The following is a 24776-nucleotide window of genomic DNA, read 5'->3' as shown; positions in this document are numbered from 1 at the left end:
TGCTAGCAGTGCTTTCAACATTTAATGCACAGGAACTCACAGAGCCCTTCCCAAAGCCTCCGCATTGGTATTATGAGTGTTTTATAGAGTTTATAGACGAGGAAATTGAGGCAGGGAGACGTTGAACCACCTATCTAGGGTCAGGTCACACTGCTAGTAAATGGAGGAACAGGAATTTGAATCCAGGAGTCCCCAGGTCTTGTGGCTGGGGACAAACCCCGGCTTGGGATTAGGCAAGCGTTCCAGGCCTGCCTGCCGAGCTGCTCACTTCCTGGCCCGTCGTGAGCCTTCCTTACCTCCCATCCTCACGCCCTTTCAGCTCTCCCCCCTCTACAGGTGTGGTTCACCTGGGAGCCTGGGCACCCCTGGGCCCTGAGTAAGCAGAATGGGGAGCTCCTCTATTGGGGGGCAGTGCTGGTGTCTGGAAGGAAGACAAGGGTCTGGTGATGGGGGGGAAGATGGTGGGTGCTCGGGGAGTAGTAGTTTATTTGCTGACCGAGTAGCTAAGTGCATGTGTTTGGAGCTGGGGGCTGGGCAAGGGGTGGGGGGAAACGGGGAGGGCTGGGGTCCCTGCGGTCCAAGAGCTGGCCCTAACGTGCAGCCCTCCCCGCTGCCCTCAGACGCCGCTCACCGACAGTGAGGAGTCCCTGGATTTCAGCGTGAGCCTGGAGCAGGTACCAGCTGTGAGGGGTGGAGCCGGGAGGGGACAGCCGAGCCAGGGGTCAGCGCCTGACCAGCTGTGCTCCTGCCTGTCCTAGGCCTCCGCCGAGCGGGTGCTCAGGGCTGGCAAGCAGCTGCACCGCCATCTCCTGGCCACCTGCCCGACCCTTATCCGAGACCGGAAGTACCACCTTCGGCTCTATCGGTGAGGGGAGGCCTGGGCTGCCTCCTTGCCTGCCCCTCATTTTCTCTCCCTTTTGCTCTCCTTCGGGCCTCTGGGCCTAGCCCTGCTGCTAGCCTAGGAAGGCACCTTTCTGATGGGAAGTTCCCCCTTCTGCCCTCCACCCTCCTGCCTCGTGATTTTCCCTCTTCTTCTCTGTCCCCTTACCTCTCGTAGGCAGTGCTGCTCCGGCCGGGAGCTGGTGGATGGCATCTTGGCCCTGGGCCTTGGGGTCCATTCCCGGAGCCAAGCCGTGGGAATCTGCCAGGTGCTGCTGGATGAAGGTGCCCTTTGCCATGGTGAGCCCGAGCCCAGGGTGGGGCCCCCAGGCTGGGCAGTCCTGGGGAGCAGGCATCTGGGGGCGAGGCATCCGTGGGCATTACAATGGGGGCCTCGTATCCACACGGCCTCAGTTTGTCGCCTCCCTCACACTTGGGCCTCTGCCCTGCAGTGAAACACGACTGGACCTTCCAGGACCGAGACACCCAATTCTACCGTTTCCCCGGGTCGGAGCCGGAGCCCGTGGGCATCCACGAGCTGGAGGACGAGCTCGTGGAGGCTGTGGCCCTGCTCTCCCAGCGGGGCCCTGATGCCCTGCTCACCGTGGCGCTTCGAAAGCCGTGAGTGCGGTGCCCTGCAGCCCGCAACCCCAGGTCTCGCGTGGCTCTCGGACTCTGTAGTTTCATCTCTGAGAGGTTCCCCTTCTTCTTCCTGTGTGATCTGGAGCTTCCCTACCTCTGAACCTGTTTCTTCCTTTGTAGCTGTGGGCGGGACGCACGGGGCTTCCGAAGACCCTGTGCGCTCAGGGCGGCGGTGGCTGAGACGGGGTGGGCGGGCAGGTCTGGTTCAGGATGCAGTTCCATGGCTGACTAGCTGGGTGGCCTTGGGCCTCTCCATGCCAGCTGCTTCTTCTGTCAAAGGAGGAGAGGCATGCCCACATCATGGGGTGGTCACGAGGACAGGCTGAAGTAACGCGCGGGGCCCTCGGCCCTTGTCCGGCACGCGGTGCGCACGCAGTAGTGGCTGGCCCCAGGCCCAAGCGCGGCGGGCGGAGTGGCGCCCGTGCCCGTGGCCCGCAGCGCATCGTTTGCTGCCCGCAGCCCCGGTCAGCGCACAGACGAGGAGCTGGACCTCATCTTTGAGGAGCTGCTGCACATCAAGGCTGTGGCCCACCTCTCCAACTCGGTCAGTCCGCCCGCCTCCGCCCTTTCCCCAGGACCTCCTCTCCCTGTGAACCCCTGAGGCCCAACCGCTGGGCCGGACGACGCTTCCTTCCCCTTCGCCCTGTGGCTTGGAAATGTCCATCTAATTTCTGGTTCCCAGCATCCTTGTCCAAAAATCCTTCTGCCCCTCCTGGCTCATTTCCTCCCCTTGCGTTGTCTCCTGCTGAATCCCAGGCACCTGAGCTAGCCGTCTCTCTGCCCCCGGGCACTTGTGTCCTTGGACCTAACCTCCCCGCTAACCTGGCCCCTCTCACCCCGGACTCACCCCACTGACCCTCCTCTCCCCACCTCACAGGTGAAGCGGGAATTAGCGGCAGTTCTGCTCTTTGAACCACACAGCAAAGCAGGGACCGTGTGTAAGTCAGATGGGGGGCAGGAAGCTGGGCACCAGGGGTCTGGACGTGGCAGCGGCCACGGAGAAGTGGAGGTGACCCCAGGCCTGTCTGATCGGTGCTTCTCTCAGTGTTCAGCCAAGGAGACAAGGGCACCTCGTGGTACATTATCTGGAAGGGATCTGTCAATGTGGTGACCCATGGCAAGGTGAGTTCTCCCTCTCTTCCCAGCCCCCTCGGTGATACCCGCTTCCCTGGTCCAAGCCCTGGCAGGCAGGACCTTGAATGGACCCAAGATCGCCAGTCTCCCAGGTCTCCTCCTGCCCAGGGGTTCTCCCACCATGAATCTGCTCTGATGAGGGTTGGGGGGGGGGGCTGGGCTATGACTGAGACCTGGCTGCAGGGGCTGGTAACCACACTGCATGAGGGAGATGACTTCGGACAGCTGGCGCTGGTGAATGATGCACCCCGGGCAGCCACCATCATCCTGCGAGAAGACAACTGTCATTTTCTCCGCGTGGACAAGCAGGACTTCAACCGTATCATCAAGGTGCCATTACTGGGGGTGGGAGGGCAGGGGACATGGCAGGGACACATTTCTGGAGAAGTGGTAGGGGGTAAGGGGCAGGGACCAGAGAAGGCCTGTAAGGAGCCTGTAGAGGGAGAAGCTGGGGAAGCTTGGAGGTGATGGCTGGAGCGTGGGCATGTGGGGAGGTCCACAGCACGCCGAGGAGGTTCAGTGAAAGAAGAGAACCCCAGCTCAATGGGGGAGACCATGGGGGTGGGTGGTTACAGAGGGGTGGCAAGCCACAGAGGGGTGGGGGACTAGGGTATGAGGGGAGGCAGCGTAATGGAGAGTGGGAGCCACAGAAGGAGGTGGGGGAGGGATGGGTGGAAGAGGGGGTCAGGCTGCACGATAGGCAGGGCTGAGAGTAGGGCAGAGCCAAGGTCACGGGCATTGAATGGGGTGGGAGAAGGGCTGAATGTTCTTGTGGGAGCCTTGTGGGGCCCAGGGTCTAGCATGGAGGTGGAGGGAGAGGCCCTGGAATGGGGGAAAGGACCTGTGGTGTGTACTGAGCAGTGGGCGTGGCTTGTTCTCCAGGATGTGGAAGCAAAGACCATGAGGCTAGAAGAACATGGCAAAGTGGTGTTGGTACTGGAGAGAGCCTCTCAGGGCGCTGGCCCTTCTCGTCCCCCAACCCCAGGCAGGAACCGGTAACACACCTGCCACGCTCCTTCTGCACACCTTTTCTCTTGCCCACCTTCTCTCCTTCCGTATCCCAGGCTTTTCTCCCTCCCCCTGCCATGTCTTACCCTGCTCGCTGGCCTCCTGGGGTGGGGGGAAGGGGCATCCGGGGATCAGATGCACCCCCAGAGCCAGCTTTCCCTCCAACCCCACGGTGGGACAGAGCTGGCACATAGGGAGGGGTGATGTGATTCTTGATGTCTGTCTGAATGTGGGAAGTGCTATGAATCAGCTGTTTCTGCTAGGTATACAGTGATGTCTGGCACCCCAGAGAAGATCCTAGAACTGCTGTTGGAGGCCATGCGACCTGATTCCAGTGCTCATGACCCAACAGGTAGGGGCAAGAGATACCCTGCCTGCTCTGTGACTCACTGGGTGGTCAGCGTAGTCTGGGAGAGGGCCAGGCACCCTGATGACGTCATTGGGTGCTGGGTTGGTCCATTTGGCCGGGCGGCAGGAAGTCCTCATTCCTGTGCTCTTGGCTTGGGTGCAGAGTGCCGTCACAGGGGCTGGGCCTTGCTGGGACACTGCCCACCTTGGGACTGGGAGAAGGGAACTCCAGCTATGCATATATCTGTGCTCAGTAGACCTGAGCTCTGAGGCTTCCTCCTGTTCCCCTGTCCGTGCCCTACAGAGACGTTCCTCAGTGACTTCCTCCTGACCTACAGTGTCTTCATGCCCAGTGCCCAGCTCTGTGCTGCCCTCTTGCACCAATATCCTTCCAGCCCCGGGGAACGAGGTTGTTGTATGGAACAGGGAGAAGGGGTCTCTTGCAGCAGGGCTGCGCTGAACCCTCCGAAGGACGAGCCTCACGCAGAGGCCAGCTTGTCAGTGCGCCCCGGGCATCCTTGCCCCTCCTATGCCTGAGGTGGGGTGGGTGGCCCGGTTGGCCGTTGTGCTTCCCTTGACTGGCGCCCACCTTCCACGCGGAGCCCTCAGGGGGCAGCGAGCAGGAGCACAGCACCTACATTTGTAACCGGAGGCAGCAGATCCTGCGGCTGGTTGGCCAGTGGGTGGCCCTGTACGGCCCCATGCTCCACACTGACCCCGTGGCCACCAGTTTTCTCCAGGTACCTGGGGGTGAGGCAGGGCTGGACCGGGCTGCCAGGGTAGGCACAGCTACCTCTGGGTCAATGAATCTTGGCTCCTCCCAGAAACTCTCCGACCTGGTGAGCAGAGACACCCGGCTTTGCATCTTGCTGCGGGAGCAGTGGCCGGAGAGGCGGCGACATCACAGGTGATGCTTTGGCTCTAAGTGAACTCTTCACATGCATGGCGGGTGGTGCATTGGGGACGCTGAACACCAGCACAAACACGCGGCTTGGAATGCAGGCTGTGCTGCTCTGGGCCCCATGCCCCCTATCAGGGCTTCAGCTCTGTCTCTAAAACCGGGAGAGCACCCATCCCGCGGGGCGGAGTGTTACCGCGCCTTAAGAGCACGGAGCCATGCATGGCAGGCGGTGTGAGCTATGCGAGTGCTGGCTGTGGCGGCTCATTTGTCTAGCCCCGCTCGTCTCAGTTAGCTGTTCCTTCCAGTCCCCTTGCCGTGCACGCTCATGCCACGCTCACGCATTCTCCCGACGACGCAGGCATTCGTGTGTCCTTCTCCCGCACGCACCTGCTATTCTCCCTTCCTCCACTCTGCACATACTTACTCCGGAGCATCCTTGGGGCTGGTCCTGCTGGCCCCGCCCGGTGAATTTCCTAGAGCTTCTCTTGGCCTTCCCAGGCATTCCTATGGGGCCAGGTGAGGTTCAGGGAGAGCCCACCTGCCCAGTCTGACACCTGGGGCACGTTACTTCCTGGAACTCTCTTTCCGTCCCGCTGCTGGCCTGCAAAAAATCCCAGAATGCAGGGGCTGAGTTTTGAGCCCCGGCTTTGCCCCCTCTAGCTGGTACTTACCAAGTCTGCAAAGTTCTGAACTTCTGCTGAGGGCAGATGGAATCCAGAGCCAGGCCCCCTGCTCCCCACCCTGCGCCCCTGCCCCTGCCACGATCTGCCCTGCCCGCAGGGGTCCCTCGCCCCATCTCACTGCCCTTCTCACTTGCTCCCCAGGTTGGAAAATGGCTGTGGGAATGCATCTCCACAGATGAAGGTGTCTGCTCGGACCGCTCCTCTCACCTCTGTCTGGCCCCAGCTTCTTCCCTCCGCCCCTCCTTCAGCCCCCACCCCAGGGGCTCAGCCTGGGAAGGATCCCCAGGCACAGACACACCCCTGGGGCTGGGATAGGTGTTCATAGAGCAGAAACTGTGTGTGGCGCTGGGGCCAGGCCTAGCGGGGAGACACAGAGGTCTAGGGTCACCCCTCCACCCCTACCTCACCCCAAGGGGCTTCTATTGCATTTGGGAGGTAATCCTTGTTCACAGAGCCAGTTAGCAGTTCGGGGGTGGGGGCGGGGGATGGGGCCTGAAGGCAGCCTCTGAAGCCCAGGGGTTCCTGGGAGGCAGAGGGGGCCAGTACCATTCCTGGGAGGGACCCATAGGGACCAAAGGGGGATGAGAACATGTGGCTGGAGCCGAGATTTCTTGAGGAATGGTAGGAGAGAGGGCTGGAAAGGTAGGATGGGGCTGGTTGTGGGGGGTGGTGCACTGGGAATAAACCCCAGGCTCTCTGTGCCCGGTGGCCTGTGTCCCCTCCTCCCCCCTCCCTGCTAGAGACTCTCACAGGCTCCTCTTCTATAGGCAAAGCTTGTTTCCAGCTCAGGGCCTGGAACTTTCTTTCCCTGGCTCTTTGCCCTGCCTAGATCCATGTCCTTCTGATCTCAGCCAGAATGTTAGGTTCTCACAGAGGCTCCTTCCCCTGCCAAGGTGTCTTCTAGGACTCTCCTCAAAGCCTTAGTGCCCTGTGGGGTTGTTTTGCTGTCGTCTGTCAGTGCTTGTCACGCCCCACCGGAGTACCAGCTTCGAGAGGGAGGGGCTGGGACCTCTGTTTCGCCAGGGCTCCCCTGCTGCCCTGCTCATGGCCGGTGCGCAGGAACTAGTGTGGACTGCCCTCTTGTGCCAGGCGCTCTGCTGAGGGGCGAGCCTCCCCTGGCCTTGTGGGGCTCACAGACAGGCGAGGGACAGAGCTGCTGAACAGCGTTGTGATGCGTAAGGGCAGAGGCAGGAGTCTCTGAAAACAGGGAAGGGAACGGCTGACACAGGGTCAGGATCGGGAGAGTGACCACAGGGGCTGAGAACTACAGGGTGGGAGGGTCAAGGCGGAGGAGGCCCACGGTCAGGTCCAACAGGGAAGGGAGTGCACCTGTTCGGGACCCTGCAGGAGGGAGTGTGCGAGGGAGCTGCTGGAGGAGGCCGGGAGAGGGGCATGCAGGGCCCACAGCGTGTAGGGCACTGTGGGCCATGTTGAGGGCTTTGGTCCTTGTCTTCCGAACAATGCGATTCCCTGGAGGTATTGGAACCACGGGTTGACAAGGCGGAATGTGTGCTTTGAGTCAGTCAGCTAAGGAGCCCGTGCTTTATCCAGCAGACAATGATGGCCTTGAAGCTGCATTAGGGAGCTTAATCTGGCTCTGGTCAGGCAGACTGGTGGGAGGGGGGAGGCACCGGAGGGCCATTGTAGCACACAAGGAGGGAGGCAACTGGGCAGGTGGCACTGGGGGTTGGCCTGGGCTGGGAGGAGGGACCCAGAGGAATCCCCAGAACAAGATGATAAGCTTTGAGCAAATGGGGTGGGGATCTGGGGGCAGGGAGAAACGGGAGCCAAGCCCAGGAGACTGGCTGGGAGGCAGGATGGGGGGTCTGAGGGAGATGTTGAGTCTGGGGGCATGGAGCCCAGATATGGAAGGATCCAGGAGGTGCTTGGAAGAGAGGGCGATGCTGGACTATGGCTGCAACTTCCCCATGCAGGCGGCGTGAGGCTGCGTGGAACTTTGGGGAGAGCTCTGATTCGTGGAAACGTAGACAAGGCCCATGGGCTGGGGTCTGAACTCGGAGGATTGGCCCCGTTCAGAGCTGGGAGGGGGAAGAGTCAGTACAGGTGTGGGAAACACAGTCGGGTGGGCAGAGGAATTGTGTTACGGAGGCCTTGGCCCGGCATGGCTGTCCCGTCAGCCCTGCGCTGGGGCCCCTGAAGAAGGGCCGTGGGGCTCGACAGAGCAGGTGACAGGGGCAGTAGAGTGTTGGTGATAACAGCACAGAGGGAGGGAGGAGCCGGTTAGGATTCCAGCTGTGCTACTTAGCAGCTCTGTGGCCTTGGGCATGTTATTAACCTCCCTGAGCCTCATTTCTCTCATCTATAAAATGGGAATAATATTAATAGTTTTGTCAAAGGGCTATTGCGAATATTTAGGTACTTAGAATAAGCCTGTACTTAGCCTGGCATGTAGCAAATGGCCAACTAGCAAACGGTAGCCAGAGGTGGAAAAGGAAGAGAAAAGCAGGGCCAGTGGCTGAGCTGTGTTCGTTTTAGGACAGCTCTGGGCCTTTTTGGCAAAGGGGGTGACGCGCACACACAGGGGCACTGACTTGTCTCTCCTCGGGGAGCCTTGGTGCCTGAGACCTCACCCGGCTCAGGTCCACGCTGCAAGCAGAGCCCGCTGGTGGTGCAGTGCGGGCCCCATGCTCCCAGGGACAGAGGCCCCTGCCAGGCTCTGTGCGCTCTCCCCTGTGCCCCCTGGGCCTTACTTTCTCTCCCTCTTAGGCCAGGAACATGGCTGTTTGGCTCCCCGGCCAGGACCAGCCCCTCCCCAGCAGCAACTGCGCCATTCGAGTTGGGGACAAAGGTTGGTGGTCCAGGCCAGCCAGGGCAGAGCCTGCACTGCTATCGTCACCCTTGACCTTCGTATGCCTGGCTGAGGAGGGCACGCTGTTCTCTGCTCCAGGCTGCCAGATGGGGTGTCCCCCCGCCCGCCCTGCCCCGTGCCTCCCTTCCCAGCTCAGGACCTCCCTCCCCGCTCTGGGCAGTGGATCTACCAGACTTCCCCTCACCACCCATCTTCCCTCCTCGGGACCCTCCCACTGCTGCACTTGCTGCGCGCTCACTTCTGGGTGGGGGACCAAGGAGCCCCTCCTCCAGCTCGGCCTGGTCTTCCTCTCCAGTCTCCTATGACATTTGCCGGCCGGACCACTCGGTGCTGACCCTGAAGCTGCCTGTGACGGCCTCCGTGAGAGAGGTGATGGCCGCGTTGGCCCAGGAGGACGGCTGGACCAAGGGGCAGGTGCTGGTGAAGGTCAACTCCGCAGGTGGTGAGTTGTGTCTCTGGGGGTGTGTGTGGCCCCGAGGGAGGGCCCCTCAGTCCGTGCCCAGATTCCCCCCTCGAATTAAGGTCATCATTTTGGTCGTCTTCATCAACGTCAATGATGGTTAGCGTTTAAAGGAGGTCGATTACGTCTCTCCAAAGCGCTTTGTGTGTGGTGCTTGAGAGAGTGAGCCCGAGCTTGCAGTCTGCAGTTGAGCCCAGCGCTTTAGCTCCCTGTCTGTGTGTCCTGGGGCAGCATACTTGATCTCTCTGTGCTCTTTTCAGCATCTGTATAACGGGGCTGCTAAGAGTGCCGGCTTCATAGAGGACTGAATGAGCATATCTATTTCAGGGCTTAGATCGGTGGCTGGCACAGTACTTTGTACGTTAGTCTTATTATTATCATCCTCATATAGTCACTGAACCCTAGAAACCACCTGATGAGATAGGTACTTTCATCCTATCTGCATTCAAGGACACTGAAGCTCAAGGGGGTGAGGCAATTTCCCCGAATTCACACAGTAAAGGAGAGTGCCTGGCTTTTAGATTTAGGTGGTCTTCATTCATTTCGTCAGTTGGCAAACATGTTTGAGAATCAGCTACGGGCCAGCAACGTGCTAGGAGCTGGAGGTACCGTGGCGGGTAATACAGAGACGCTTGGTGGTTAAGAGCATCCACAGGGGCGCTGGAGCTGGGTTGGGATCCCAGGACCCCCTGCCGATGAGCTGTGTGATCCTGATCTGAGCAGAGTGCTTAGCCTCTCTGAGCATCCAGTTCCTCCTCTGTCGCATGAGCACTAACACGGCACCCATCACACAGGACTGCTGGGCCATTAAACGAGATCACATATATCAACACTTAGCGTGGGGCTGGTACAGAGTTAGTGCTCAGAACACGGCACCATGAGAATTCCTTAGACCTGCTTTCAGGGAACTTGGGCCATCGGAAACCACTCTTCATTCTCCATAAAGGACCCCGCGGGGAGCTGACAGCTGGAGCTTAGGGTAGACACGAATTAGGGGCCCCCAGGGAATAATGGCAAGGAGTAGAGGCCAGAAAAGCAAACCCTTCTCCCCCTTCAGGAAGCGGGGAGACGGGATGAAGTCACGTGCTCGTGTGCTCTGCTCTGGGACGCACCGCCCTCTGGTGGCCACCCGAGAGTGGCAGCGGCCGCAGGACCAGAGACCCTATTATGAGACAGGAACTGTTTAGAGCGCTGACCTTCCTATTGATTGTTTAGGTCACCTCCCGTGTCAGTAACCAATATTTTTACAGCAAACCCCTGTCATGTGTCTATTTGCTTAGAAGTCATATACATATACTCCCACACTAACATTATATAATTCTAAAGGTACCCACGAAGTAAAAATGCAAAACAGATGAGAAAAATGTAAGTAGAAGAGCTGATATTTTTTGGATACATGATGGTCTTGCTTTGGAGGCTACTGGTCTAGAGAGTGGGGATTCACACACGACTAAGACAGTCTCCGTCAGTAGGAGCTGACGAAAATCAACACTAAGCCCCGTGTGAGGCACTTCCCAGTTTTGAAAGGGCCGTTATGTGCATTGTCGACTTATTGCCACGGCTTACATACTTAACTTGTTAGACTTGTGAGTAGTCGGGGTTGGTCTTGCTGTCTCCGTTTGACGAAGGAGGACACTCAGGGAGTCTCCATCGTTGCTCAAGAATTGCCTGTCTCACTAACAATCCTGTTCCGTCTTCCTCGGTGTGCTAACCTGGGCGTGTGGCTGTTGCGGGCCCACGCACGTGTGTATTTAGAGCACTGCCCAGCACTCCAACCTGGCTACTGGGAGAAGGGACCTCCCAGCCTCCCGACTGGGGCCTCGACCTGGCCTTCGGCCTTCGGTGGCTCCCGGACCTCCCTCTCTGCCAGCCACTGCCCCACCCCCCCAGCCCAGCCTCTGCTCTCTTTGCAGATGCCATTGGCCTGCAGCCAGAGGCCCGTGGTGTGGCCACATCCCTGGGGCTCAACGAGCGGCTCTTTGTTGTCAACCCACAGGAAGTGCACGAGCTGGTAGGAACAGGCAGGGGGCCAGAGAGGAGCTGTGTTTTGGGGGTGGCAGCGGGGGTGCAGGGGAGGGTCACAGAGAGGAGAGAGGAGGGCCTGGCTCTGACCGCTGCTGGGACTTAAGGGCGAAGTGGAAGGAGTGGGACTCAGCTGATGGAAGGTTCCAGATGCTGGGGAAGGGAGAGAGCTGGTTGAAAGCTCTCAAGGAGAGAGAAGACCTCCCCTCATTGGGGGTTCCCCAGGAGACAGGAGCCCTACAAGGAAGGGGTCTCAGCACTGGGGAGCCGGCAGGAGGATAGATGCCTCCTTGGGAAGCCTTATCCTTCAGAGGCCTACTCCTGGTAGCACCCTTCCCCTCCCCGACATCCCTTTGACCATGGGCATGGAGTCCCTGCCCCAAACTCTCTCCTCCTACCCCTACCCGCCCCTGGATTCCTCAGGTACCCCTCCTGAGCTCTCTTCCACCTACAGACCCCACACCCCGAGCAGCTGGGGCCCACCGTGGGCTCTGCTGAGGGGCTGGACCTGGTGAGTGCCAAGGACCTGGCGGGCCAGCTGACGGACCACGACTGGAACCTCTTCAACAGTATCCACCAGGTGCAGGGAGCAGAGCCGAGGGGAGGATCGCCCACGGCAGGGGCGCTGCGCCTGGTGTGGGCTCATCTCTCCTGCCACCCCTCCCCAGGTGGAGCTGATCCACTATGTGCTAGGCCCCCAGCACCTGCGGGATGTCACCACCGCCAACTTGGAGCGCTTCATGCGCCGCTTCAACGAGCTCCAGTACTGGGTGGCCACGGAGCTGTGTCTCTGCCCTGTGCCGGGCCTGCGGGCCCAGCTGCTCCGGAAGTTCATCAAGCTGGCTGCCCAGTGAGTGTCTGCGGGCTGGGGGGGGGGGGGGTGGCGAGTCCTGAGGCGGCCTTCTCTCGCGTCCCTGGTCAGGATGTCGCCAAGTCCGCCGTGCCCTTGCTCCCCTGGGTCTCCTAGAGTCGGCCTCCCCACCCCATCCAGCGCCAGGCCCCACAGAGCCAGCGCCGGCCAGGCCGATCCTGGGCCCCAGGCCGGCCGGCTGTTGTGTGGGTAGGAGCTCTGGGAGTGTGGCTCTTTCCCCTGAGATCCTCTGGGTCTTCCTCTCACAGCCTCAAGGAGCAAAAGAATCTCAATTCCTTCTTTGCCGTCATGTTTGGCCTCAGCAACTCGGCCATCAGCCGCCTGGCCCACACCTGGGAGGTAGGCGCCATGTGGAGGGCCCCGCGGCCGTCCTGGGGGTGCTGGTTGGGGATGGGGCGCCCATCCCAGAGCAGTGATAGCTCCATCTGCCTCTGCTTCACAGCGGCTGCCCCACAAAGTCCGGAAGCTCTACTCGGCCCTCGAGAGGTTGCTGGTGAGTGCTGGGCCTTGGCTCTCCTTCCAGAAACCCTGATTCTGGGCCTCCCGGCAGCCCCTCCATCTGTCTCTGGCCACTTCCAGGGTTTCCAGTCCTGGGCCAGAGTCGGAGTCCCTCTGGGCTGTGTGTTGGGGGCGCTGGTGAGGAATGGGGTGTTAGCAGTACGGGGGGGGGGTGGTGCACAGTGTATTATATCCCGTATGGTGGGGGTGGGGAGCCTTGGCTGTGGCCGTGAGGTCCTGTGTGAAGACCAGGACAGGGCACATGTGGTGTCGGGCCTTGGGCTCCGAAGCGCCAGGGGAACATCGGGGTACCACTGGTCTCCAGCCGACCCCCCTCCGGCCCAGGAAGCAAGCCCGGGCGCCAGACCCCACAGCACGCCGGCCTGTCAGTGGCCCCCAGGAGGTGCTAGAGGGGGCTGGAGGAGGCCGTAAGATGAGGGAAAAGCGGAGGAGCTGGCTGCCCCTCCCAGACCCCTGCCAGGAATTGCTGGGGTTAAGGGTTCTGAGAGTGTTCAGGAGAGAACTGGCACAAAAGTGTTTTTTCAGCCTGGCTCTGAGCTCTTGAGAAAATAATTTACCTTGCGGGCTCAAGAGGTTCAAAGGACTTTACCCACTAGAGAGGGACACACAGAGACAAAAACAAGGACAGGGACAGAGACAGAAGAGAGAAAGAGAGAGTTTCCCATGGAACCTCAGGGCCCCCGAAGTGTGCATGGGGGGCTAACCAGAGGCTAGGAAGCCGCATGCGAAGGCGGCCGGTCACGCTTCAGGTCCCCTCTCGCCTGCTGCGGAGCCCGTGTCGGGGAGGCCTGGGGCCCAGGGGAGGCTGAGCTCCGAGCAGAGGGTGTTTGGTTGTGTTGTGGTGCGTGGTGGGTCCCTCCCTCACTGAGACTTCTCCCCTCTCAGGACCCTTCATGGAACCACCGAGTCTATCGACTGGCCCTCACCAAGCTCTCCCCTCCCATCATCCCCTTCATGCCTCTTCTTCTCAAAGGTAATTGGTGCAGAGCTTACCTTCCCACCTCCACCCATCCGTTCCTGCGTCTGTCTGTATGTCCACTCGACCCTTGGGGTGCCAACGCCTTGGGGGACACAAAGATGAATTAGGAGTTCATGGGGTAGAAGCAGTGTTGAGACAAGTGCTGGTGACATCAGGTGGCCTCCGATATGAGGCCTAGGAGATACAAGGAAATCGCTCCAGGAGGTCAGAGGGAAGCCAGAGGAAGAGGGCAATGTGGGGCTGCGACAGGCCCAAGACTCCTATTATTGGCCCTTTGCCTTTCCTGGGCTGCAGGAAGGGGAGGGAATTCGGGGACATTTAAGCAAAACTCATCTCTCTGCAGACATGACCTTCATCCATGAAGGAAACCACACGCTGGTGGAGAATCTCATCAACTTCGAGAAGATGGTGAGTTCAAGGAGAGTGGGCGTCTGGCCCTAGAGTGGGTTAGGGATCTGACTGTGTCCTTGGAGGGGGTGGGGGGCGGGAGATGACCTAAAGTTGTTATTGATACTACAAACACGAATACTTCTTTTAAAATAGCCGCTGCCTCACTCCCTTGTGTGCGGGGAAGACAGCCTCCATTACGTGACCCGGCAAGCAGAGCCCTTCCGGGTCTCTTCGGCCCTAAGCCCTCCCCGATCCCTGTTCTTTCTCCCACCGCCTGGTGCCCCCTGGGTGTGCTGGGACAGAGCAGACAGGGCCCCATCTAGTCCCTAGGAGCACCCCCACTCAAAGGAGGCTTGGTTCCCAGCTGCCCCACGGGCCGTGCCAGGGTCCTGCCCCCAGGCCTGGTCTTCTGTCCTTACTTTGCCCACAGAGAATGATGGCCAGGGCCGTGCGGATGCTGCAGCGCTGCCGAAGCCACAGCAACGGTGAGAGCGCTGGGCCCCCGCCCCCCACCCCGGGAGCCCCACCCCCACTCACCCCCGTCCAGGCTCTGGCTCCACCGGCTCCCTGACTCCCGCCTCTCTCCCTGCGCAGTGCCGCTGTCCCCACTCAGAAGCCGCGTATCCCACCTGCACGAGGACAGCCAGGCGGCAAGGACATCCACGTGTAAGGCGGGCAGGGCTGGGGGCTGACGGGGCGGCTGCGGCTGGCACTTACAGGCACTTGTGTAGAGGATGCTGTGGACTCCTCACGACACCTCTCTGAGGAAGCTAGAATGTTCTCCCAACTTAGAGATGCACAGACAGGCCTGAGCACTCACGTAACTTGTGGAAGGCTGGGGTAGGGCCATAGGGCCGCGATGCAGGCACTCTTACTCCAGATCTGATTTTTTTCAATTCAACTTCAGTTGCATGAAGTGGGATTAATCGTAGTCCACGGTTCAGCCAACACTGTCATCATTGGCCCTTTATTTTACGTATGTATCTGTCGTGATAATATAACGGACACCGCTGGACCCAAGCCGAGTATGAGCACACTGACGATAGTTTCCTCTCCCTGCATACTGTTCCCTCCTCCCGTGCCACCATAACATATTGATGTAGCTGGACACATAAACATACACCCACAGCTTTAAAATGCTTCCTATACATATCATGACAACAAAATCCTTCAGTCGTCGTCGTTTTTGAATTCAGTAAAAGGGGTATTATGCAGTATGTAATCTTGGGGACCTGTTTTGCAGAGTCTGAGCTCTTCACCACACTTCTGTCCAGACTGGAGGGGTGGACGGTCTTCTAGCTGGGCTGTGGGAAGTGGCAGGGTGGGGGGGGTGGGGGCGGCAAGGCTGAGCTGCTCCTTGATGGGGAGGGGATGGGCTCTACACAGTGGCGCGGCTGCCCCCCCTGACCACTCTCCCCCACCCCCGGCAGGCTCCGAGCAGTCCCTGAGCACCCGCAGTCCGGCCAGCACCTGGGCTTATGTCCAGCAGCTGAAGGTCATCGACAACCAGCGGGAACTCTCCCGCCTCTCCCGGGAGCTGGAGCCGTGAGGAGGCCGGGGCTGGAGCAGGCACTTCCCGTCAGGAAAGCCAGGGCACGCCCGGGCCAAGAGGCCCACAGGCTGGCCACAGCTGGGCAGGGCTGTCCGTGGAGTGGACTCACGGCCCTGGAGCGGGCAGCGTGGAGGCGGCTGTCCCCTGTGATGACGGGCGGCCAAGGAGGACCTCGGAGTGGAATGAGCCGGGGCCCAAGGCCAAGGAATGGGGGACAGAGAGGCCCTGGAGCGGGGGGGAGAGCAGAGCAGGCGCTGGGACTCTGTGTTTAATAGAGAGCTCTCCCCACGGGGTTTTTCCCAGATTCTGTGCTTCTGTGGCTCTGTTGTCCGGCCATCTCCAGGCGGTTTGTTTTCACAGTGGACAGAGGGAGCAGGTCACATCTGTGTGGCGGGTGTGTGGCAGGGGCAGGGCGGGCGGCCTGGGGAGTGGGGGCAGGAGCAGTCCTGCTTTTCTTCCCAGAGTGGGGGAACAGCAGAGAAACAGTCGGGTGTGGCCGGGGCTGTTTGTATGGGAGGGGTGGTCCCTGAGGAGCCTTACCGCTAGCATAGATTACCAGGGACACGGTGTTCTGAGGCCGCCCCGTCGGGGTGTGTCAGTGAAGGCCGAGACCCTCCCAGCCCCAGGAGCTGGGGAGGAGGCGTTGTCTCTAGAGTGGACCCAGGGAGCCTGACAGGCAGTCCCACTGCTGTACGGGGTCTCTGGGACCCAGGCAGAGCGCCAAGACGGCTGACCGCCGTGCAGATCTAACGCCCTGGCCACGGCAGCCGCTGGAGCCTGGGGCTCCTGTCAGCGGCCAGCGGGGGTAACGCTCAGTTCTCCACTGTGGTCTGAGAGCACTGGTACGGCCCAGCTGCAGCTAGCTCCTTCCACCCCCCATCCTGGCTGCACTTGCTGTCCCTCTGCCTGCAGCACGCCTCAGCCTGGTGGGTGGGCCTCTCAACCAACCGAGGCCTCCGAGAAGTGGCCAGTGATAGAAAGAACACTGAGGCAGAGGCTTCTGAGGGGAGCCCGTCCCTTTCTGAGGCCTAGCAGGCTCCCCGGAAATCCAGCTTCCTGAAAATGGTCCCAGCAAACTCTGTCAGCATTCAGTCCTCCCCCCCTGCCACTTCAGCACTCCCCTCCCACCCAGGGGCCTCCTGTGAGGAAGTTCCAGGCGGGGCCTCCCTCCTCTCTGCCTCCTGTGGCCCTGAACCTGGTAGGGGGAGGCGCCCTGTCTGGCCTGGAAAGGGACCTCTCGGCCTTGGGGATGACTCCAGAGTAGGTATTGAGCAGCAGGGCCCGAGGGCATCTGGAGGAAGTGGGCCCACACCTGGAGGCTGAGGAGGCAGCTGGCGTGGCCCCGTACTGGCTCGAGTCCACCTCCCCTCACCCCTGCACGGCCAGACCTCTTATCCCTGTGGTCAGGGACACACAAGCAAACTGCTTCCAGAGAGGGTTAGAGCCTTTCGCAGGAAGCAGCACAACTGGGATTATATCTCAGGTTTCTGAGAGAATCGCAGCAAGTTAAGGAATGGTTCCCTGCCTCCATTTTTCCATCTGTAAAATGGGTATGATGAGCTCAGTCCAGCCCTTAGTGACAAACAAGTCTGACTGCAGCTCAGCCTCCAGAACCACGGAGACAGCCTTGGCAGTCCGGTGCCCTCGGCCTGACGGGGTGGGTGGGCAGCAGTGCCTAGAGTGAAATTGGGCAGAGCCCACTCCTTCAGGGAGAGCCTGGGTAGAGCAGATGACAGGGTGACCAAGCCAGTTCCCTTGCCTATGGGTGGAGGTGCAGGACCACGGGGCACGGAAGCTTCCAGAGCTGAGCAATCATGACAGGAGGCCCGAAGCTTGGTGAGTCAGGACTCCCAGGGGCTCTCTGCCATCCTAAACCCATTGTCTGATGGGGTTTTGGCAAAGGCCAGACCAGCCTGCCAGCCACAGCCCTTCACCATGCTTTCAGACTCCAGAGCGAGACAAGCCTTCCAACCACAGAATGGAAGCCAAGCGTGGTCAGGGCTGGTGTCTTCCATCAGCATTTCCACTTTTCTTCTCTGTGGTCACACCTATGTCCTGAAGGAACTTTGGCAGCAAACGAATCTCCCTTCTGCCTGGGACTGCCCTGCAACCTTCCAGCTGCTTTAATCTCTGGGGTACACCTTTTGAGCCTGTTGGGAGAGGCTTGGCCAGGAAACCAGTGCCCAGGACGGGCAGGAGGATGCAGACTGGGTGCTGGAGATGCCTTGACTAGGCCGGGTCACCATGGAGGAGGGAAAGGCTCTAGGTCGTGGTGGCTCCTTGCTCTGAGGGCCTCGTCACTTCTGTCTCCCTGACTGCCTAGGCGTGGGGTGGGCGGGACGCATCTTCCCGTATCCAGGCTGCGTAGGGGACTCCCAGTTAGTGTCCCAGCTCCAGGACAGCCATGAAGGGAGAAGGAACTCATGGGACGGCCGAGAGAAGGAAGTGTAAGATGAGGTCTTTAAAAAAAGCTCTTACCTAAAAGGAGGTAAAGCAGGGAGGAAAGTGTGTGTGTGTGTGTGTGTGTATGGGTGTGCGTGTGTGTGTGTGTGTGTGTGTGTGTGCACCCGAGCCCCATGAGGGAGAACAGAGTGCGGCAGGTAATTCCTCCTCCCAGATACACACGCATACTCACCCCTCCGTCACCCCTTCTCCTTGGCTTCCCCGGGGAAGGCCAGGACGCTAATTGTGGGGTACACACTGGGGAGGGCCACACCTCTCCAGCTGGTTGAGCAGGATCTGGGGAAAGGGTAGGGCGGTCTGGGAGCCGACTGTCTGACCCTCGGGCTGCTCCAGCTCTTCTCCCTGGGAGCCAGCCCCCCCCCCCCCGTCTCTCCACGAGCCCTGGGACTCTGGCCACTAGGCTCCCCAAGCTGCGAAGATTTATCTTTTCAATATTGCTGTTATTCATAGTATTTATCATGCCGATAGGCTTAGATGTGAATAGTTTTCATCCTTTCCAGCATACTTTAACCTCTATTATTTTTATACTGATAGTAGGGCACATACTTTTACCCCCGCCCCCATTTTACGGTCAAACTGAGGCACAAAATGATTTGCCTAAGGTCACACAGCTGACTAATAATAAGCAGGTGGACCGGTGAGGAGCCTGGGTGTGTATCTCCTGGGCCCGTGCCGTGGACCTTCGCTCACCCTTGCCCTTTCCTCGTGCCCCCGGCGTTCTAGATGCAATCTCCCTGAACCCCAGCATTTTCTTCTCTTAGAGGAATAGGCCTAGGCATGTACATTCCTCCCTCTCTCACCTCATTCTTGAAATCTTACACAGTAGGGGCTCTGTGAATGAGACAGGCAGTCCTGGCCTTCATGGAGTGGACCGCCCCACCCGCAGACAGACCCGGAGCAAGGCTGTCAGAGGGCTACGGTGCCACAGAGCGCAAGTCCAGGGAGGAGTGGATGCCCAGGGCTGTGGGGTCTCACTGCTCACCCCCGAGCAGTAGGCATCACTCTGCTCCCGGCATTGGGGCTGCTCTGCACTTAGGATGGGTACAAGCCCCCGAGGATCCCGAGTATCTGACAGCTAGTGTGGCTGGTGGCTGGGGCACACTCTGACCGGGCAGTTGTTCTCTTCCCTTCCATGGACGGATAGGCCAGAACGTAAACGCATTTCCAGAATGTGTCCTCGTACCCTGCCCCGTACAGGAGTGCTAGGCTTCTCACACACCTGCCAGCGCCATGGGCCTGACCCAAGGCCCCAGCCTGTCCAGTTGCCCTGTTCCATTGCCCCAGCCAGTCCAGGCACCCCTCTCTGAGATTCTGGACTCTCCAAACCCTGAGCCCCATCCTCCTGCAGCCCCTCTGGACAGGGCCCCTGAGGACGAAGGGGCTTACAGCCTCCGATGAGCGACTAGTGTTCTTCCCAGTGAGGATGAAAGCACATCCTCTGAGAAGCTGAGTCTGACTCAGCTGTGCTCTGAGAGCATCTTCTTGGTCATGTCTGGGGCCTTCCTGGAGCAGGTGGCCTCGCTGGGGCCAGAAGCGTAGGTGGAGCCCTGGGCGGGCAGCACGGGCCCAGTGACTCCCAGAGGAAGAGGAAGGTTGGGCTCAGAGCCCAGATCCACTTTTTATGGAAAAGTGTGGGATTCTAGTTGCTCATGTCTGTTTCGACTTTGACCTGTGTGGACTCTGGGTGAAGGAGCCCTACACTTAAGGCCTCGTCTGCCTCTGCCTCGCATGTTCTTGGCCCTCGGGGAGAACTTGGGGGTCAGTTTTCTTGCTGGGGTGTGAGTTGTGGGCAGCCAGAGCCGTCTCTGGGCTTTCCTGGCACTGAGGGGACTGTAGCCAACAGAGGGGTGGAGAGAGGCTGACTTTTTGCTGGGGTCATGACGCCAAGGCATTTTTAGCTTACTCTGCCTCCCAGAAAAGTGCCCTGTCAACCAAGCTGGAGGCAGCCGGGGTGTGGGGCAGGGCCGTCCTCCCTGAGTGGCGGTGGGTGGGGCAAGAGGAGCCTGGGCCTCAGCAGCATGTGGCCCCGGCCTCCCCTCCAGCAAGCCTCTTCCTCTCTCCTGGTTTCCTTATTTATAAACAGGGATTTTGACTAGAAGGGTTTGGGATGTTTTCCCTCTCTCAGTGTCTTGACTTAGGCTGCTCAAGTCAACAAAGGAAATGAGGGGGCACCGACCTCTCTTGGTCATAAAGCTGCAGACTCTCCAAGCATCTTCCCAGGGGTGGCCTCTGGCCGGAACCACCCGACGGAGGGAGTGTCAGCTACAAGCCATTTTATTAGAAGGATTTTCAGAGAGCCCCCTATCCCCTAAATATTACCGCCTGCAGGCTCCCTGAATTCTAGGTGTCTGTCGATACCTAACTGGGGAAGATTCTAGGGGTCTAATGGACAGGATCCTCATCCTTCTAATGCCATTTTAAGGGAGAAATAGGAAAGAAAGAGCCTGAAACAATGCATTAGGGGAGTTTTGTTCCCCACTGAAGCTCCTAGCTCCCCACCCCCCCCAGATCAAGCTCAGTCCTCTAGGCTGCAGCCCCCCCCCCCCGAAAATAAGTGGTCCCCTTTGGCAACCAAACCAAGTGCGCTAGACAGTGTGACTCACAGAGTCATCCCCCCCCAACTGGGAAATAAAAAAGTGAAATGCTTGAACATACACAAAAGCACATCACATTCTTAAAATATAAATTTGGTTTTGGAATTATAAAAAGGCATCACATTATGAAGAGTTTAGAGAAACTGCCACTTTCTCATGCTTCCTGTCTTAAATGTCATTTTTTCACGGAGGCTTCCATAACCATCCTGTCCAAGTTAGGTCTTTTGTAGGCCCGCTTTTTTATTTTTAATTGAGGCATAATTAATGTACAGTGTTATATTAGTTTCAAGTGCACAATATAATGATTCAGCAATTCTATACATTACCCAGTGCTCATGATGGTAAGTGCACGCTTTAATCCCCAACCCCCATGCCCCTCTTCCCCCACCCACCTCCTCTCTGCTAACCATCAGTTAGTTCTCTGTATTTAAGTGTCTGGTTTTTTTGTTTGTCTCTTTTTTCTTTGTTCATTTGTTTTGTTTCTTAAATTCCACACATGAGTGAAATCATATGGTATTTGTCTTTCTCTGTTTGACTTATTTCACTTAGCATAATACCCTCTAGATCCATCCATGTTGTTACTAATGGCAAGATTTCATTCTTTTTTTTAAGGCTGAGTAATAGTCCGATATATATCTATATCTATATATCTCCAACATATGTATATATATCGTGCTTCTTCTTTCTTCATCCAGTCATCTATCGATGGGCACTTAGGCTGCTTCCATATGTTGACTATTATAAATAATGCTGCAATCAACATAGGGGTGCATATACCTTTTTGAGTTAGTTTTTGTTAGGTACCCAGTAGTGGAGTACTAGGGCATGTGTAATTTTATTAGAAAAATTTTGAAGACCCTCCATCCACAAAAATAAATTCAGTTTAATTCATTTGCATGTGGTTGTCCAGTTTTTCCCAGCACCATTTATTGAGGAGATAGTCTTTTCCCCATTGTATATTCTTGCTTCCTTTGTCATAGATTAATTGACCATAGATTTCTGGGCTCTCGATTCTGTTCCATTGATCTATGTGTCTGTTTTTGCGCCCGTACCATGCTGTTCTGATTACCACAGCTTTGTGGTGTGTCTTGAAATCTGGGAGTGTAGTACTTCTGGCTTTGATCTTCTTTCTCAAGATTGCCTTGGCTGGCCCCGTTCTTTTTAAACACACCCTATGCTGGTCTTGTTATGTTCCAGGCACTGTTCTAGGTGCTTTGCAAGTATTAACTCATTCAATCTGCACAAGAGCCTTGTCAGGTACTCTTACTTGCTCTATTTTACAATTATGGGGGAAACCGAGGCACAGAGAGGTCAGGAAAACTGCTCAGGGTTGCATAGCTGGTGAGTGGCAGAATTGGGACTTGGACCCGGGCAGCTTGGCTCTAGAACCAGTAGTCTCAGCATTGGGTTCTGCTCCCCCAATCACAGCTTTCAATGTGCTTGTCCATCGCCTCCCTCCCTCTTCGGAGGCTGAGCTCCTCGTCCTCTCATCCATTTTGCTCAGCAAAGTCAGGCGAATGAACAAATGCTGAGAAAGGGGGAAATTGGCCCGACTACTTTAGACACTAATTATGACAATTGTGAAAGACGGTAGGTCCTCACACCCTGGGTAGGAACCGCTCCTGCCAGTTCCACTGTTGTCTCTGGGAGGGCAGAGCAGCTGGCTGTGCCGACACACCTGGGGCAAGAGGCTGGTGAGAGACCTGGTGCCAGTGCCCGGCCCCTGCTCGGCTGCTCCCAGCCCTCCCTCCTGCCCTTGCCCTTGCTCACTCCCTTGCCGCCTCTCCGAACCTCCTTCTCTCTGTCTGCTTCTCTCATCCGCTTCTCTTTGCTCCCAGCTAGGCCTCCAGACCCTCCCCAAAACTACTGGGGTTACGAGACAGAAATGTTATTTGATAAACACTGTTAGGTAGCGTAAAACAAACATAAGTGCAGCTAGAAAAAAAATCTAGGCAGGTGGTTACTTTGGGATCCCAATAAGATTGAGTTATCTGTTACATTGTGGATTCAGAAGCTGCTGGAATCCTGGGTCCTGTCTGATCCCTGCGTTGGCTGCCCCTGGCAGGGGTGGTGCCAAGGGGGTTGCTTGGGGGGTTAGATGCCCCTGCATTTCCATTAGTTCCAAACAAACATGCAATATTGCCCCAAACGGTGTGTTTGCTATGAAAACATAACTACACAGTGAATGCCTAGACCCCATTTCCACCCACTGCCCATAAGTCCCCCGCTCGGAAACCTCCAAATCTCAAAGAGGGACCCATCTGCTCTCTCTTGGGCTCATCATCTTCCGTCGAGCCTTTATAACAAGTGGGGCTGGGAGGTTTAGTTTGCGCATTCATTCGTTCTTGGCCCCTTGTACATGTTGATGGCTATTTAACACATTCAGTGACAATACAAGGCAGTAGAGGGGACCCGGGAAGCAGAGCTGTGGAGGAAACGTTCAATGGCAGTGCAAGGTTAGGCGACACCACGCTGGCAACAATACCAGAGGGGCTGTGACATGGCAAAGGCACCCAGGACGGATATCAAGAACTGAGGCCACAGGCAGGAGGGATTCCTCTGGCTGGAGGGCTGAAGTCAGGCTTCACAGGAGGGTGGGCTTGCCCTGGGCCTGGAGGTGAGTGGGAGGTGGACAGTCCAGGGGAGGGCATCGCTGGCGGAAGACTGGCCTGGGGTTTGGCCAACAGAACCAGAAGCGCAGCCCGGGACTCTGGTGAGTGGCCTCGGTGGCATGTCTGACTCGTGTATCCAGGGCGGGTGGCGAGTGCGACGCTGAGTATCAGGGCTGCCCACAGACTTAAAAAGAAATGCCTGGACACCCAACGGTGGTACACAACCTACAGACCACTGTGAAAGAAAACCACACGTGGAGCCATTCCAAAACACGTTCAGCAAGAGGGAACTTGACTGAGGCAGGTCACAAGGGACCAGATGTGGGTGACTGTCTCGGGTCTCTCTCCCGGGGCACTTCTGGGCCACGATGGTATGGAGGCTGGAGGTGTGACTTCAGGGGCCAGAGGTCCTCTCGGGAGGTGACTCTAAGCCTCACCTGTGCTGGGCCAGCTGCAGGGCCCGTCCAGTTCTGGTCTTGTGCTGAAGTGACTCAGCCTTGGTTTCCCAGAGGACAAGGACAGTGGAGAGGCTGGCCTCGGCGTATGTCCCCTTCAGCAGTTCCCTGGGCCAGTCTCTCCCATTGCCTGTGGGTCCTGACAGAGCCCTCACCACCCTGGTAGCCCAGAGATGTGTGGGATCTACTTCAAACAGCAGTCTAATGCTGACGCTTCTCTGTCCTCTGTCCCACTAGAAGCCAACAGGTCTAAGAGCCGTCTGCCAGCCCGGCCTGAATCCTGCTGGTCCAGTAACAACACAGCACCAGACGTACTAGCCAGTGCTCAGTAAACACCTGCTCACGGAATTCCCATCCCCCACACTGCTGATGGCCTGCCGGCCTCCTGGATCCTTGCCCACGTGACTTCGCCCTCCATGGCCGCACTCTGGCCTCACTCCTGATCAGAGGAGGCATCTCTGCTGGTGTTCTCGTCGTGGGAATACCATCAGCCATGCACCTGTTACCGCCCCCTCCTGGGCCCAAGTCTCCAGGATCCAGCCTCCTGGGACTCCCACCTTGCTGGCTGGCCCCCTGGGAAGACTTTTAATCAAGGGTGGAAAGCCCACGTGAAAACCGAACTGGGGGAGAACCTGGAAAGAGGAGCAGCCGAGTTTTCTGTCCAGACCAGGCCAGCTGCTGTCTGAAATACCTGTTCGTGCGTTTATCTCTACATACCCATATGTGCATCTAATTTATCCGTGAGGCGTCTTTGCGGGAGTGTACAGATGTGTGTTCATACATTGGCTCGCTGGATTTTTTCACACTGTCTTATCTCCTTTCCTCCATGTCAGGGTGTCGTGGGTTACACAGTCCTGGGGTTTGGGAATCAGACCTGGGAAGCGGGGATGAGCGGCCCCTAGAGGCACGGAGGCATCAGGTGGAGGCAGGACAGCGTCTTCAGATCGTGCCGGGCTTGCAACTTCATCTGAGCAGCGGAGCCCGGTGACCGCTGAGGTCCCTTCAATTCCACCATCTGAGTGCAGACCACTTTGCATCGTAACCCGGCGTGAGGAAGTGGTTGTTGACGCGTTGTGTGCGACAACGTGGCATCAGTGCCCATTAGGTCGGCGTCTGGTGGGAAGCCCTGCCGCATAACTTACTGATGCGCTCCTGGGTGTACCTCCCAACCTTTCTGTGCCTCGGTTTCCTCCTCTGTGAATGAGGATAACAATAGTACTATTACGGGTTGTAGTGAGAGAGAAGGAGAGAGCGCATAGCAAGTTCTAGCATGTGACACCCCGGCACGTCCTTAAAGTTGGCATTGCGGTTCTTGTTGGAGGACCCAGTTGGAAAGACCTGGCTCCTCAGATGCGCCCTCTGGCTCTATGGGGTCAGTGTCGACCGTCCCCCAGCTCCCAGCCTTGCTCCTGACCTAAAATTCCCCTGTTGGAG

At 58.0% G+C, this 24776-nt stretch overlaps 1 protein-coding gene and 1 long non-coding RNA gene across 6 annotated transcripts in view; one reads left to right on the top strand and one right to left on the bottom strand.

The window, feature by feature from the left end:
* Positions 1 to 24122, top strand: part of RAPGEF3 (Rap guanine nucleotide exchange factor 3) — a 30440-nt gene extending 6318 nt beyond the window's left edge. For 2 of the 4 annotated variants that reach the window (XM_026502021.4, XM_057318809.1), the window contains exons 3-28: positions 621 to 674; positions 759 to 865; positions 1058 to 1179; positions 1332 to 1500; positions 1981 to 2065; positions 2399 to 2459; positions 2567 to 2643; positions 2839 to 2985; positions 3538 to 3650; positions 3927 to 4015; positions 4316 to 4394; positions 4601 to 4751; positions 4836 to 4918; positions 5737 to 5776; positions 8323 to 8404; positions 8721 to 8867; positions 10799 to 10896; positions 11362 to 11487; positions 11576 to 11757; positions 12027 to 12117; positions 12221 to 12271; positions 13183 to 13270; positions 13620 to 13684; positions 14097 to 14151; positions 14261 to 14332; positions 15097 to 15522. In XM_026502021.4, the coding sequence (XP_026357806.2) occupies positions 621 to 674; positions 759 to 865; positions 1058 to 1179; positions 1332 to 1500; positions 1981 to 2065; positions 2399 to 2459; positions 2567 to 2643; positions 2839 to 2985; positions 3538 to 3650; positions 3927 to 4015; positions 4316 to 4394; positions 4601 to 4751; positions 4836 to 4918; positions 5737 to 5776; positions 8323 to 8404; positions 8721 to 8867; positions 10799 to 10896; positions 11362 to 11487; positions 11576 to 11757; positions 12027 to 12117; positions 12221 to 12271; positions 13183 to 13270; positions 13620 to 13684; positions 14097 to 14151; positions 14261 to 14332; positions 15097 to 15215 (2553 nt within the window). In that variant the 3' untranslated portion in view covers positions 15216 to 15522. The other 2 variants (XM_057318808.1, XM_057318807.1) reach the window with 2 other exon arrangements.
* Positions 14622 to 24776, bottom strand: part of LOC113257689 (uncharacterized) — a 35827-nt gene continuing 25672 nt past the window's right edge. For both annotated transcript variants that reach the window (XR_003317020.4, XR_007189432.2), the window contains one exon: positions 14622 to 24536. This is a non-coding gene — a long non-coding RNA (uncharacterized LOC113257689). The remainder of the gene's footprint in view (positions 24537 to 24776) is intronic.

This window comes from Ursus arctos, unplaced genomic scaffold (assembly GCF_023065955.2).
Source record: "Ursus arctos isolate Adak ecotype North America unplaced genomic scaffold, UrsArc2.0 scaffold_26, whole genome shotgun sequence".
Lineage (NCBI taxonomy): Eukaryota > Metazoa > Chordata > Mammalia > Carnivora > Ursidae > Ursus > Ursus arctos.
Note: the sequence above shows the minus strand (reverse complement) of the source record. Positions and strands in the feature narration are given on the sequence as shown.